At 37.5% G+C, this 17009-nt stretch overlaps 1 protein-coding gene across 12 annotated transcripts in view; it reads right to left on the bottom strand.

Moving 5' to 3' along the window:
* tjp2b (tight junction protein 2b (zona occludens 2)) overlaps positions 1-17009 on the bottom strand; it is a 201423-nt gene that overhangs the window by 18652 nt on the left and 165762 nt on the right. For all 12 annotated transcript variants that reach the window (XR_012383668.1, XR_012383670.1, XR_012383669.1 and 9 more), the window contains 5 exons: positions 13005-13155; positions 10929-11037; positions 3747-3966; positions 2964-3145; positions 92-187 (listed from right to left, as the gene is read on the bottom strand). Coding sequence is in view for 8 of the 12 variants with exons in the window: in XM_073909317.1 (XP_073765418.1) it covers positions 92-187; positions 2964-3145; positions 3747-3966; positions 10929-11037; positions 13005-13155 (758 nt within the window). In the remaining 4 variants the exon portion in view is untranslated. The remainder of the gene's footprint in view (positions 1-91; positions 188-2963; positions 3146-3746; positions 3967-10928; positions 11038-13004; positions 13156-17009) is intronic.

Genomic DNA, 17009 nt, shown 5'->3' with positions numbered 1-17009 from the left:
AATAATTTTTGAACACGTTGCTAACATTCATCACGGTAAGAACTCATTTGGCATACTTTAAAACTAATGCATCTACTATCTGGCAACTTACTGGCGATGACAAACTCGTCTGGAAGCTCTGAGGCCAGTTTTTCACTAGCAGCATCAGCGATGGGTCCAAACAGCACAACTGGCCTCCGGAAACCCGCTGTGTGGAAAGAAGACAAAACTCACAACCAAGATTTCACAGCACAGAGAATCCGTTTAAGCCTGAATAAAACAAAAAATGGTGAATGTGAATGAATGATTTAGCTATGTAAATGGAGAGGGTTCAAAAAAATCTGAAGAGTTTTGAATTTAAAACAGCCTCTTTTATATTCCCGACTGTGGCTTCTGCCTCATAAATCAGGCCTTTATTGAGTCATTTTCTTATTTCTCTGAGCCAAGAGCTCAGAGCTCATTTTTCAAGCTTATTAAACATTTGTGAGGCATCTGTGTGTGGGTTTGCAGAGGCTTTCATTAGCAGTATTAGTCTGGTCTGCTCAGATGTTACATGTATGTGTACGCAAATGCTGTCTTACTGAGAATGTTTAATGTAGAAAAGATGCAGGTATGATGAGCACATTAAGAAATTTGCTATCCATTACATTGGTTGCTGGCAGTGATGGGCTCTCTTAAACTTTCACTTTTTCTATCTCTTTCAAATTGTTTACTTGTGTCTTCACACATTATATAGAAGTGGTCTGGATTAGAAAAAAAAACAGTGTAATTATTATTTTTTTCTTTTAACTATTTTTTATTAACCCTTCAGCCTCCTGCAAAACACATGCTTAGTGCACAGATACATATAGTATTGACCTGTACATGATTTTATAGCACCCTTTGTATTTTACAGTTTTAAGAAAAATAATAATAAATAAATAAATAATAAATAAATAAATAAATAAATAAATATATATATATATATATATATATATATATATATATATATATATATATATATATATATATATATATTATTTTTTAAACTGTAAAATATATATATATATATATATATATATATATATATATATATATATATATATATATATATATATATATATATATATATATATATATATATATATCAAAAACACTAAAAAACCCTGAACACAGAGCAACAACATTGGATTGGATCAATATATATAAAAAAAAAACAGAATAAACAGGCCAGTATAAAGAAAGAAAAAAAGGGAATACTGTTATTTTTATTTGACTAATTCATTTAATATATAATCTTCATATACAAACCACTGTGATATGATGACTTGTCTAATTACCCTATGGATACACCTTAATAAAATGGGAATGGTTGTTGATATTAACGTCCTGTTTGTGGCATGTTAATATATATGAGGGGGCAAACTTTTCAAAATGGGTGGTGACCATGGTGGCCATTTTGAAGTCGGCCATCTTGGATCCAACCTTTGTTTATTCAATAGGACGAGGGTCATTTGACACATCAAACTCATTGGGAATTTCACAAGAAAAGCAATGGTGTGCTTGGTTTTAACTTAACTTTATTCTTTCATGAGTTATTTACAAGTATCTGACCATGTATAAAATGTGTTTAATGTGCTGCCCATTGTGTTGGATTTTCAATGCAACCCTCTTCTCTCACTCTTCACACACGGTGCATTGACGATGCTTTCCTACACAGTGTAATGTTTTGATGGGAGGCTATAACAAGCTGTCTGTATAAACACACAGACATACAGCACCATTCACACTCATACACAAACATAGACAGCACCAAACAAACAAACAAACACACACACACACACACTTAAGCCCTCGCAATATGCGTTTAGCTGGGAGAGCTCGCGCTGAGCGGAGCAAAAAAAAAAAAAAAAACTAAAAAAAGAAGCACTTTTCCGACGGTCCCTTACTAAGAGCTCCGCTCAGCGCGAGCTCTTCCAGCTAAACGCATATTGCGAGGGCTTAAACAGAAAAGTGGTCATAATATCGAGCAAAAATAAAGAAAAAGGCAGCTGTGAAACACAACCAGTTTTATCTTTTTGTAGGAAACACACTTGAGATCTTTTTAGGGTAATTGCCGTCTATAACTGAATGTGTCAGGAATATCGAAGACAAAACTAACTTAACCGCGCTCATTTCTGGTGCCCTCCTGGATGTACCGCACCCTTAGCCATTGCCTATACTGCCAATGCCACGAGCCGGGCCTGAGTTGGCTCCTGAGTGTTGTTTATACCTGCGCTCACCTCCCTCGGGACAGAGCGCATAGGAGATAAATGACGTCAGTACATAATAACCGGTTATGTTTATTACTGAACCGATACCGAATTGTCCGCGTCTGCATCGCAGTGCACTGAAGAAAAGTTTAATTTTGACACCCCTAGTGCCAGTGAATAAAGAGGGAAACACATCATCATGTAGCAATTTCAAATATCTAGTGGCCTTGAGGTTTCCATTGATGAAGAATGGCCCGCTATCTTTGTTGTCTATGGTTTGAAGATACAAGATGTGCAGCACCTGAAACTACAGATACTGGAAGCCTGAGCTGGCATTTCTCCTTCGGTGTTGCTATCATTGTGTGAAGAGTGGGAGAAGAGGGTTGCATTGACAATGGGCAGCAAATTGAACACATTTTATACGTGGTCAGAAACTTGTAAATAACTCATGAAAGAATAAAGTTATATTAAAACCAAGCACACCATTGCTTTTCTTGTGAAAGTCTCAATAGGTTTGATGTGTCAAATGACCCTCTTTCTATTGAACAAACAAAAGTTAAATTCAAGATGGCCAACTTCAAAATGGCCTAGAAAATAATATAAAAAATAACATATTTACACAGTATATAAATGGCATGGTGTGCTATAGGCATCACGGTACCAGACCAGAGTAGTGCATAATGAGGACCACCCAGTGACGGTCTCCAAATAGTGCATTATGGGATCGTTCTCTTTCTCTGCATGCGGACGCACCTTCTCTTAGCACCACCCTCTCGTAGGCTGGGAATCTGGTGGCGACGGCTGCTGAACTCTCCTCTCGGCTCTTCCGCAGGTCCTTCTTCTTAGCCGCTCTCTGACCCCGCAGCCTCCAGAAATCTGCTCGGTCACTGCCGGTGCCCTTGTGTGTGTTCTGGACGTTCGCCATCTGCTCCGCTCTGATCAACATAGAAGAAAAAGACAGAGATAGAGCATTATAGAGCAGAAACATGAAATAGCGGATAAAAACTGTGAATTGTACAGTCCAATAAAGTGTGACCCATAAACCCTCAACTTGATTCACGATCCCTACAATTACCAACCTCACTTAATAGTCAAACAGCCAGTCTCTACTGAAAAAAACAGCTTAAACCAGCCTAGGCTGGTTGGCTGGTTTTAGCTGGTAGACCAGGCTGGTTTTAGAGGGGTTTTGGCCACTTCCAGGCTGGTTTCCAGCCATTTCCAGCCTGGTCTTAGCTGGTCAGGCTGGGAGATGACCAGCTAAATCCAGCTTGACCAGCCAAGCCAGGCAGGGAGCCCAGCAAAAACCAGCTATGTCCAGCTTAAACCAGGCTTGTCAAGCTGGTTTTAGCTGGATTTAGCAGGTCATTTTACAGCCTGACCAGCTAAGACCAGGCTGGAAATGGCTGGAAACCAGCCTGGAAATGGCCAAAACCCCTCTAAAACCAGCCTGGTCGACCAGCTAAAACCAGCCAACCAGCCTAGGCTGGTTTAAGCTGGATTTTTCAGCAGGTGTTAAGCAGACGCATTAGATCTGACCTGCTCTTATTGGGAATGATGCCCTTCTCCAACAGCTGGTTGTCTTTGCCCAGTCGGATGGCCAGCCAGTTCCCCAGTTTGCCGTCATATAAAGTGTCCACCACCTTGAAGATCTCACCCCGGGAGAAAGCGTGACACTGTGGAAGCTCCTTCTCATACTCAAAATGAGTCCGGATGAAAAACGAGTCTCCTCGACCGGACACCAGGATGTCTTCATAAACTAGGACAAAACAGAGACGTGAGCTCATAAACATGTCTAAGTTTAGATAGAGCAGGACCAATTTAATTTCATGGCAATTTTAGGCTTTATTAAATTAGTGGCTTAACTCCTATAATTTCATGTTCAATCTCTTTAATGCGTTTTCCTACCATCTGCTCACAAGACAGTAACAGTTCTATTAGGAGATTAGATTTTCATGCTTGCTTTTTCAATATATTGTACACTTTTCTTAAAATAAGATTGTACGAACTCGTCAAAATGATATATTTTTACAGTAACATCAGGTTGGGATGAAATAAGCAGTGTTTTGGAAGTACCTCTGAAAGTGTATTTACATTTTGAGTGTAATCTGAATGAGAACGTTGAAACTGAGACTACGTGAGTAGATGGGACTAAATTCAAGCAAAATTTGAATTTAAAGAAAACAAAAATTAATCTAAAGAAATAAATCAGTATATGAGCAATATATTTAAAAATCTATAATAAAATAAATTACAAAAAAAAGAAAATGTGCTGTAAATAATAACAAATAAAATGAATTGTTACCTATTTAAAAAATAGAATAAAAATGAAATAAATAGAACAGATAAATCAACAATAAACAGTAAAAACTACAAGTAAAAGTGATTTTATTTGGGGTTGTCCTGTTTTATACGTTTATATTCTGAGCTTTTTTTCTCCCTCGTCTTATTCTGAATTTTTCTTTGTGCTTCTTTTGAGGAAGGACAAACGGATGGAGAGACAGATGTATGGATGGATAGACAGACAGACAGGCAGACAGATCAAATGATGAAGGGATGGGGAAGGGACAGATCAAATGAGAGGCAGACAGACAGACAGACAGACAGACAGACAGACAAACAGACAGACAGACAGACAGACAGACAGACAGACATTAAATGTTATAAAAGACGTTTTTGAAACTTTTGAGCAGCTTGACCTGGTATTGAGTGTGATTCCAGGATAAGAGCTGGAGTGGTCAGATCTGCTGCAGTGGTGCTGATTAAAGCTCTGACAGCACATCTGTCTCTGCTCAGAGTAAATGAGCTTCAGCTCCTGACAGAAGCAGAGCTCACTGTCTGACCAGAGCCACAGTGGACAGAGACGCTCAACACCACAGAAGAGTTCATACTCTACAGTACATCAAACAACTCTCACTGCTAGAGGTGGCAATGATTAACTCAAGAACTATAAACTGTCAATAACTATTTAAATCCATACATGCTGTGTCTTAACTACCCGTAACATGACAAGACGCTATTTGACTTTCTGCGCCAAACGTGATGCAGTAAGACAAAAACATTTAAATATCAGCCACTGCACTCGCGGCAAAATAGTACGGGTTATGATCAAATGAATACATATTTATTTATTCATTTATTTATTCATAACTATTCCAGCATATGTTTTATGCAGCGAATGCCTTCCATTCGCAACCCAGTACTGGGAAATACCCATACACACTCACACATGCACGCATAGACTAAGGACAAATTTGTTTACCCAATTCACCTACAGTATAGCGCATGTCTTTGGACTGTGAGGGAAACTGGAGGACCTGGAGGAAACCCACATGAACACCTGCTAACTCCACACAGAAATGACAATTGACTCAGCCAGGACTCAAACCAGCGACCTTCTCAAAACATATGCTGAATAAGTTAAGGTCACTGTGGTGACCCCTGTCGAAGGAAAATAAATGAATGAATTTCAGACTGTTTTCTTGAACATGACAATGAGTTCACTATACTCAAATGGTGTCCACAGTCACCAGATCTCAATCCAATAGAGCACTTTTGGGATGTGGTGGAATGGGATATTAACATCATGGATGTGTAGCCGAGAAATCTGCAGCAACTGCGTGATGCTATCATGTCAATATGGAGCAAAATCTCAGAGGAATATTTACAGTACCTTGTTGAATCTATGCCATGAAGAATTAAGGCAGTTCAGAAGGCAAAGGGGAGGGGGGGGGGGGGGGGGGGCAACCCTGTACTAGTACGGAGTACCTAATAAAGTGGCCGATGAGTGTATATTATTGTTACAATAATTCAAGCTATTTATTTACAGTAAAACATTTTCCTATGGGTGACAATGCTTGCTTTTTGAGAGTCTTTTTCACAGCCTGTTTTTCCAGTGACAATGAGCCACTGAAATGCACAAATCTTGCAATATTATTAGCCTCCTATACATGGACAGCACATTTTAGCTCTTAAGTGGTTTTTTAAAATACTTTGAATGTTTTATATTTTGTTACCGACATACAGTGTCATCCTGCAACTGTTTGCAGCATATGAAATGTCCCAAACCCTTTTTTAACTGTCCAAAATGGGCAAAGAAAATTGTTTTTACTCTCTGATAGTCAAAACATGTAAAAAAAAAAAATCTATGTTATATATGCATTTAAACAGTCAGTTTTTATGTAAATTTGGCCCACAAGTCCACATATATGGACATCGTTTTTCTCTAAAAGTTCATCATATCAAAAGATGACACTTAGGTTTTTATTCTAATTAGGTTCCAATAAACCCAAATAGCAAAGAGAAATAAAAAATGCATGTAAAAAACACCTTGAGCCTTAAGAGGTTAAGGTTATCAATGGATAGATTTATTAATTATTCATAATGTGAATATCTTTAAACTTCTCTAGTACACTTAAAAAAATGATTCAAAGATGATTGCTTTACCAAATGTGTTTTTAAGTTAAATAGTTATGTTGTAAATTTCTAAGAACCCAAAAAACCAGGGAGAACTTTCAGTTGTCTTCAAAGCAGAATTCTTTTAATAAGAAGAACTCAGCGTGGCTGTGGCGTCATCGAAAGAAACTCTCCACTGCACAGCAAGCACTAGGGGCCCTATCATACACCGGGCGCAGTGTGGCGCAAGGTGTGGCGCAGTAGTCTTTTGGTAGTTTCAGCTTGGCGCAAGAGTCGTTTTGAGGCGTTGCGCTACGCTGTTTAAATAGCAAATGCATTAGCGTTCATATGTGCGCCCATAGGCGTTCTGGTCTAAACAGGAAGGCGTTCTGAGGCGGACCGCTGGCGCGTTGCTATTTTGAGAAACTATAATAGATTTTTCATTAGACCAAAACTAACCCGGTCTAAACTCCGGCGCAGAGTTGCGCCTCGCTTACGCACTGCTTAATACGCACAAGAGAGCAATAGGCAAATATCTTTACATGTGAAAAAATTTAAATATTAAGGATATATATAGGATATAATAAGATATAGGATATAAATATAAAGGATTAAAATATTACAAAACATATTATTTTCTAGCCTACATAAATATGAAAACCACTGCTTTTATGTCTTCTTCATCTCGGGAGGCTTTTTCAGTTCATTCATAACAATTTGCTTTTGTATAATGTTATTATTATTAGCAGTATTATTTATTATATCCTTATTTATATTTGTTTTATTAAAAACAAGCTTAGATTTGCCCACCTGTCAGGTTTTAGACCATATGGGCCACAGCATGTGTTTTAGGATATAACTCAGGTTTTTGAGCACATTTTGCTATTATTATTCATTTATTCATTTGCTGGAAATTAGAACTGAATTTAGAAAAAGTTTTGAAAGGAATATTTGCGCTTAACAAACAAAAGTATTTATTTATAGACTAATTGATGTCTGTGCGTAAAGGTTTCCCTATCCAAGAGCGAAAGTGAAAGTGATCCATTATCTCTCATTCTCACGCAGTAGATGCTCTGTTTAACAGTTTTCTGTTAAAAAACTGTTAACTGTTAACTGTTTGCTTGTGAAATGCTCAATTTTTCCACTTAGACTTACTTTGCGTCCTGTAAATAGCGAATGTGCTCTTGGCGCAACGCAGCTGACTCTTAAAGGTAATGGGAGATGAGACTTTAATTGGTTTATTCTCAATACACACCTATAACTCATTAAGAAAATAAACTCAATCCTTTTAGAACATGCGCCGCGGCGCAAGGCAGATTTCCCGTCCTTAAATTAGCAAAAACACGCTCTGACACACCCTGAAAGCGTTTGCGCCCTGCGTTTTGCACTCTGCGCATGGACCGTCAAAATAGAGCCCTAAATTTTTATACATTTTACATACAGTGATTCATGTAGGTGGGGACAGATGCAAATGAAGTGTTGTTGTCGGCAGGGTAAACTGCCTTTTCAGGCCTGATCTCATCAGCATGTAAGTCTGCAAAGTGCATGACAACATATTAGAAACCTGCCCAGCTACTGACCACATAAAAAGGGTTTCATCGACCTGAAAGTTTCACCCGAAGACAAAGGCAGAAAGTAGTTTGCAAAATGATGTTCTGGAGACAGAAACCGTCTGACCAGTTGACTAAAAAGAGAAAACAAGTTACACAGCTGTGATTTGCATTACTTTGGAATATAAATTTATATTCCCACAGTTGGAAGTGGCGCAGTGGGTAGCACGTTCGCCTCACAGCAAGAAGGTCGCTGGGTCGAACCTCGGCTCAGTTGGTGTTTATGTGTGAAGTTTGCATGTTCTCCCAGCCTTTGCGTGGGTTTCCTCCGGGTGCTCCAGTTTCCCGCACAGTCCAAAGACATGTGGTACAGGTGAATTGGGTTGGCTAAATTGTCCGTAGTGTATAAGAGTGTGTGTGGATGTTTCCCAGAGATGGGTTGCGGCTTGAAGGGTATCCGCTGTGTAAAAACATGCTGGATAAGTTGGCGGTTCATTCCGCTGTGGCGACCCCGGATTAATAAAGGGACTAAGCCGACAAGAAATGATTCCCACAGTTGTAAACAATTTATTTGGGCTGAATTTAAACAAACAAATAAGGTTAAACATTCCTAAATTGAATGTGTTTGTTTAAATTCAACACATATAAATTGTTTGCAATTTTGCAGACATCATCATTTCATCGAGGCACTGAAGCAGTCAAGATTCAGCACAGTGGTTTTCAGGTCAGGCATTTTGATCCTCACGTAACATGAAGCTCCCAAACATGAAAATCAGGATTTGTGCATGTTTGTAGATGTGTGCTCATGACCACACTTGGCACAACAGTCCCTTGAAGAGCTGAAACTGGCTCTGACTGGTTTTGTAGTGATGAGCAACAAGCCGTGACCTGTGTGTGTTCAGGGGGAGGGAGGACTGAAGAGACAGAGCTTCAGGCCCTTTCACACATACTCTGATGTATTTACTGGACACTCGTCCTACTGCTGCATGTGGGAATTTGTTCGGCCTTTCAAACCTGATGATGATGCCACACTTATGATGACCTACTTGCAAAGAAACGTCTTCCTATTGTTATTATTGTTGCTTGCATTATTTTATTTTATTTTACATCATTTTATTTTATCATACCCTATTATCATTATTCATACATTTATTTTCTCTTCAGCTTAGTCTCCTTATTAATCTAGGGTCGCCACAGTGGAATGAACCGCAATCTTATCCAGCATATGTTTTATGCAGCGGATGCCCTTCCAGCTACAACCCATCACTGGGAAACACCCATACATTCTCATTCACACACATACACAATGGACAATTTAGCTTACCCAATTCACTTGTACCGCATGTCTGAGCATAAGGAGCATACGGAGGAAACCCACCGGAACAAAGGGAGAACATGCAAACTCAACAAAGAAATACAATCTGACCCAGCCGAGGCTATCATCGTCATCATCATAATCAATTGGTGTTTTTAAATGATTTTTAAAACGAAGAATGCTGATCCGAGTATTTCAGAAACTGCTGATCTACTGGGATTTTCACGCACAACCATCTTTAGGGTTTACAGAGAATGGCGCGAAAAAGAGAAAATATTCAGTGAGCGGCAGTTTTGTGGGGGCAAATGCCTTGTTGATGCCAGTGGTCAGAGGAGAATGGCCAGACTGGTTCAAGCTGATAGAAAGGCAACAGTAAATCAAATAACCACTCATTAGAACCGAGGTATGTAGAAGAGCAATTCTGAACCCACAACACGTCCAACCTTGAGGCGATGGGCTACAGCAGCAGGAGACACCGGGTGACACTCAGGTCAGCTAAGAACAGAAAACTGAGGCTACAATTCACACAGGCTCACCAAAATTAGACAACAGAAGATTGGAGAAACGTTGCCTGGTTTGATGAGTCTTGATTTTTGAGGCGACTTTCGTATGGTAGGGTCAAAATTTGTGTCAACACCATGAAAGCATGGATCCATCCTTTCTTGTATCAACGGTTTAGGCTGGTGGTGGTGGTGTAATGGTGTGGGGGATATTTTCCTGGCACAGTTTGGGCCCATTGGTACCAATTGAGCATCATGTAAATGCCACAGCCGACCTGAGTATTGTTGCTGACCATGTCCATCCCTTTATGACCACAGTGGACCCATTTTCTGATGGCTACTTCCAGCAGGATAACACACCATGTCATAAAGCGTGAATCATCTCAGACTGTTTTCTTGAACATGACAATGAGTTCACTGTACTCAAATGGCCTAAACAGTCAACAGATCTCAATCCAATAGAGCATCTTTGGGATGTGGTGGAATGGGAGATTTGCACCATGGATGTGCAGCCGACAAATCTGCAGTAACTGCGTGATGCGATCATGTCAATATGAACCAAAATCTTTTTGCAGTTCTGAAGGCAAAAGGGGTCCAACCCAGTGCAAGTAAGGTGTACCTACCGTAAAAGTGGCCGCTGACTATATAACTATATAACAACTATATAATTATAATTAATCAAACAAACTAGCAAATACATGTTCTAAACAAACATAAATAAAAAAATAATAGATATAAAATAAATAGATCAATAAATATTAAAAAAATAAACATATTAGTAAAATATTAAGATAAAACACAAACAAAATTACAAAAAAAAAAAAGTATAAATAATAGTACACAAGGTATTTTAGTCCATCTCCAGTGACCGCTGGAGTGCACAGGAACAGTGGGTGAAGCCAGTGTCAGTTTAATGTGTTTAATGTGTGGTTCGAGTGAAGCTCATGTTCTCTTCTCTCACCTTCCGTTTTACTCTGGGCCAAAATGGTGACGACTTCACCCCGCGGGATCTCCAGCAGGAACAGCACAGCCTCCTCTCGCACAATTCCCCGAAAGTCAACATTATTTACCTGTGCACACACACACACACACACACACACACACACACACACACACAAACACACACACACACACACACACACACACACACACACACACACACACACACACACACACACACACACACACGCATTTATATACAGCTATAAGTTAAATATGGCAAAAGCCAAATCAAATTCAAATTCATGAAAATGGTACACATGATGGTAACATAAAGCTCCCTTGTTTATCCAGGGCTTTCTGAAAACTACGATGACCACATTACAAGAATTAGCCAGTTAATTACAGTACATACAGTTGAAGTCAGAATTATTAGCCACCTTGTTTATTTTGTCCCCCAATTTCTGTTAAACGGAGAGTAGATTTTTTTTCAACACATTTATAAACATAATAGTTTTAAAAACTCATCTCTAATAACTGACTTAATTTATCTTTGCCATGATGACAGTAAAAAATATTTGACTCGATATTTTTCAAGACACTTCTATACAGCTTAAAGTGACATTTAAAGGCTTAACTAGATTAATTAGGTTAACTGGGCAGGTTAGGGTAATTAGGCAAGTTATTGTATAATAATGGTTTGTTCTGTAGACTATCAAAAAATATATATAGCTTAAAGGGGGTAATAATTTTGTCCTTAAAATGGTGTTTAAAATATTTTAAACTGCTTTTATTTTAGCTGAAATAAAACAAATAAGACTTTATCCAGAGGAAAAAAATATTATCAGACATAATTTGAAAATTCCTTTGCTCTGTTAAACATAAATTGGGAAATATTTAAGAGAGAAAAAAAAACTCAAAGGGGGCTAATAATTTTGACTTCAACTGTAAATGCTTCAGGTTCAAATTAAATAGAACTGAATTATTGTATAATGTAAGAAAAAAGGATTCTAATGTTTAATGAAACAAATATATTAATTGCAATTCTAATAAAAAAAGTGTTGTAAATAATTTAGGAGATATAAAAATATATATGTAAAATTATTAATCAAATATTTATAATTATGATTGCTTTGCTTTGTTTTTCATGTCTTTTTAAACTGTATATTTAATGCAAAAAACGCAACTAACATAAGTCAACTAGATAAAGGAGAGTCAGTGGCTGTGGAAAAAATATATAAAAAAATAAAGAAATGTAAAAATATTAATATAAATAAAAATATAATAGCAACTATACATTTATAATCATGAATGGGCAAATACATAAACAAAAACAAACAAATAAAATAATAAATGAATGAATTAATTAAAATAATTATTATTTAACAGAGGGATAATAGAAAATTCTTTGTTTTTAAAAAACTCATTTTTTTATTTAAATTGCATATTTTTTTTCTTGTTAATGTTCAAGAAAATTTAATTATGCAAGTTGAACCCAAATATTCCAATAACTTAATGGGCTTAATTTAAAGAAAACTAATGTATATAACTAGTCAACTGTTAACAATACTTTTTGATCAACAAGAGACATTGAGTTAAACTGACTAAAGTCACTTACGTTATATGAACTGACTAAATTTGTTTAGAAGTTACAGGTTTGTCTATTGAAATTAGTTTTACAAGGAAACATTTAATTTAAGCTTAATGGATCAAAATAAGCTTTCACAAAATCTAATTGGTCCCACTTTATGTTAAGTGGCATTAACTGATATGTACTTACACTGAAATTAATCATTCATTACAATGTAATTGTTGTTTAAATACATGTTTTTACATTGCACCTATGCTTGATAAAATAGCTGAATGTAATTACATCTGTAATTAATTTCTGTAATTACACTGTTGAGCATCCCTTACACCTTAACCCACCCTAAACCTGCCCATACCACCAAACCTGTCCTTATCGCAAACCATAACCCACCTCAATATTGTTCTGAAATATATTATGAACACAGTAAGTACACTGTATTTAAATTTTAATGTAAGTTCATAGTAGTTAAGGACACTTAATATAAAGTGGGACCATTTAAGTTATTACCTTCATGATCTGATCTCCTACACGCAGACCCTCTTCTTCAGCTGGACTGCCCTCCTGCACTCCTGCGATGAAGATTCCCACATCATTTCCTCCAGCCAACCTCAGGCCAACACTCTCTCCTTTCTGAAAGCTCACCATCACAGTGTTGGGCCTTAAAAAGAGCAAAAGGTGTTTGCTATTTTCAGTTTTCCTGCGATATTAGCTTAAAAAAGAATTCAAATCAACCAATGCTACCTGCAGACCTAATACACATGTTTTTGCTTTGTCCATCAATCACTTCTTTTTGGCTATCAATTTTCACGTGTTTCTCTTCTGTGACAAAGATACACATCCAACCGTGTCCTCTTATTGCACTTTTTGGACTTTCCCCGAATATAGCAAAGTTATCCAGCTGTACTGCAAACGCCCACGCATATTTGACACCGTTTGTTTTCTGTTATTATGGACACAAAGATTTCCCCCCGAGTTTTGACAACTGGTTGCCAGATGCAATGAGCTTCATCCATTTGGAAAAAAATAGGTTTACAATAAATGGCGAAGCTAGGGTTTTTTCTGAAACATAGGATCCATTTAGAATGTTTTTTTCTGAGCATGTCAGTAACTGTCAATCTAAATCTTAAGGCCTTTCAAATGCAATACAAACATAATTAAGTATTTTGTATAAATACCTAGGGATTCATTTTTTGTAATATTGGCTTATCAAAGTATCTGTGTATTCTGTACAGATGTTTTATTTTTAATTAATTCATTTTTGTTTTGTAATTTGAGTATGGCTGCATTTCATTTTTTAAGTGAACGCTACAGGGCGGTATGACGCCGTTCCTTTTCGCGCTTATTTCTGTGTGGAGGGCTTTCCCGCTGCAACCGGTTTGTCCAGTTAGCTCGTTGACGATGAAATCCAGAAATCCGGTAAGACAAAAAAAATATCCAAAAAATAAAGTGAACAAGTTCATAACAGGGTGAGAATGTGGTAAAATTCGAAAACATAGTAAAAATCAGTCGACGGCTTTTCTTTTTCTGGACGGCTTTTGTAAATTGTTGATTGGGTTTAGGGAAGTAAGCGGGTGGGCGGGTCAATTGGTAAAATTGGTTGGGTTTAGGGAAGGAGGAGGGTGGGTTAATCGATTGGCCGGTCGCACAGTCAATCATTCAGTCAGTCAGTCAGACAAACAGTTGTTCGACAGTGGCCTCTGGTGTGTTTACGTGAGAGCAGCACAAGCACGAACAGCACTCACGAGAGACATTTGAGATACAAAAAAAGCACACACAGTGGCCCTTCTGGGACGTATTTTGCGGTCTCTAGAAACGTCCACGGGACTACGTTTGCAGAATGAGCCTGGGTTGCATACAGGGGCGCCTGCAGGATTTCATTCCAAGGTACGCACAAATCCAGCAACGCCCCGCCCCCTTCCGATGGCTGTTATTCCAGTATTCAAACATTAAATAACGAATGCATCAAGAAAAATAAAAACAAATATTTTTTTTAGAATTTTGCAAAATTCTGCTCTTTTTATCTTTTCTTGTTTATTATTTTATTTTTGTTAGTTTTAATATTTTATTGTCTTCATAATTAAAGCTATAGACAAAATCCTGCTTGACATTTTAGAAAATATTTTGCGTAGCTACCCAGTATGTATTAAAGATCACTGAGATCAAAATTATATTTAACTGAATAAATCGTAAAAAAAAATGTTAAAATTGCTCATTTTATTTTTAGAAAACATTTTATTATTTTTGAGTAAAAACTATACCAACATTTAAGAATCCATATTTATTTTATTTATTCATTAATTTGACCTGTTTATTGGTGCATATATGGGCTATAATTTAACTCACACAACAGTACCTTGGACAGCTAAAGTGCCACTAAAACTTTCAAACACAACCCCAATAAAGTAATTAAAGATTAGACTTTCTCCGGTGACGGCCGACATCTCAACACCCCGTAACCATCCTTCGGGTGGTATAGCCGCCATTAAATCACAAAACAAGATGTCTGGCTTGACTGAAGTGCAAGAGTCTGCAAGTTCATAGTATGTAGCTATAGGATTGTGAACATCAATAATGTCAAGCGTGTCTTTATTCGATGCACAGCAGAAAAAATAGTCTTTCGGCAGTGCATGTAGCTGTTGGTTAAGTTCTCTCCCGGAGTCCTCAGTGGAGAAACAACCGTAACCATACCCAAGTGTTCTCAAAATGATTTGGCACGATAGTGGAAAAGCAGGCAGCTGTAGTGTATACTGTTTAATAATCAATTTAGATGATGTCACAAATAAATAAATAAAATAAAAAGCGGCATTAATTCCCGCCTTCTCATGGTAGGTACGCACAGTGCGTACAGCCGTACGGCTGCAGGCGCCACTGGTTACATATATGGATTTATTTGGTTGTTACCAACATCTAAGGAAAATTTTATGTCAACGGCACCTTCAGAAATATATTTTCTGAGAAAAAAAGGTGACATGTTTTATACTTATTTTCCCCGGTGTATGTGCCATTTTGATAATAAATTCTCAAATGTCAAAACAGTTGTGATTATTAATTTTACCATTATACAGCATGACAAAAACAAATCTTTATTTTCTTTAACCTAAATTTTGATTTGGGTGCTTGGACATTGAGTTGCCTAAAATTTGACTAAAAAAAACAGGATGCTGATGACTAAATATGCGTAAAACTGCATCTGACAGAGGAAAAAGACCAAGTGTAAAAATAGCTGACGAAATTAACACTAATTAAAGCCAAGCGTCTCTGTAAGCAAGAGCAGGACACCGAAATAACCTCTCCCAGTAGAAAGGAGCAGCAGCTGACTGGCTCTCCCTCATGAATATGGAGGAGCCGACTGAGAGGATGATTAAAACAGAGAGACAGAGCGAGATTGCAGAGGTTTCCACCCGTCTGTAAAGCTGTGATGCAGATATGACCATCGCCTCTCTTCATCTGTTTCCGTTTCATTTCCTGGGCTTCAACTTTATCTTCAAACATGCAGTTCAGCCTAATTTCAAATTCTGTCATTATTTACTCAACCTCATGTTGTTTTGCTCAGAACAAATACGTCTCTAAAACATGAAGCTGAGCAAACAATGTCAGAATTTAATTTCACACACCCCTATTGTGCCCTTTTAAATGTTGCTTGTTTTGTTTAGAAGATCTGCTTAAATAGGTTTACAAGCATCCGAGGTAAATACAACACATTTTTTACATTTCAAATCATGCGTTTACACAACAAACACTACGCGTGAGGAAGTGATGATGGATTGGTAGTAAGTCTAAACAAAAACAGAAACGTTTTCCCCTTGTAATCAATGTTTACACAGAAAAAAACAGACAAAATGCTGTACTCGGTAGGCAAGGTAAGTATTAGGAGCTGTCGTCTTGCTAGTAAACAGTATTCGTGAGGAAGTGACAATGGGTTGTTAGTGTTGTTGCGATGTGTTGGTAGTGACTTGGCGCTGGTTTGTATGTAGAATTTGAGGCTACTTTTACACTACAATAATGTAACCAAAAACGCTAGTGATTTTCCTCTGCGATCCATGTTTACACATCAAAAAAACAGCAAAGATTCTGTATTACATACAGTATGCTAGGCCAGTTTTTTGAGCAGTCATCTTGTTACTAAATAGTACCCATGGGGAAGTGACGATGACGATCAGTAGTGACCCTGCACTGGTTTGTAAAATTTGAGGCTACTTTTACACTACAATTATGTAGCCAAAAATGAAAACGTTTCACCCTTGCGGTCACATTTACACATTAGAAAAAAACAATAAAAAATTCTGTATTACGTATGCTACGCCAGTATTTGGAGCTGTCATCTTGTTAGTAAACAGTAACCGAGAAGAAGTGACGATTGGTAGTGACCCTACGCTGGTTTGTATGTAGAATTAGAAGCTACTTTTACACGACAGTTATGTAACCAAAAACGGAATCCATGTTTACACATTAGAAAAAACACAAAATGCAGTATTACATACATTACGCTAGTATTACATACAATATGCAGAA

The sequence above is a fragment of the Danio rerio genome, chromosome 8 (assembly GCF_049306965.1).
Source record: "Danio rerio strain Tuebingen ecotype United States chromosome 8, GRCz12tu, whole genome shotgun sequence".
Taxonomy (NCBI): Eukaryota; Metazoa; Chordata; class Actinopteri; order Cypriniformes; family Danionidae; genus Danio; species Danio rerio.
This window is presented reverse-complemented; position numbering and strand designations above follow the sequence as displayed.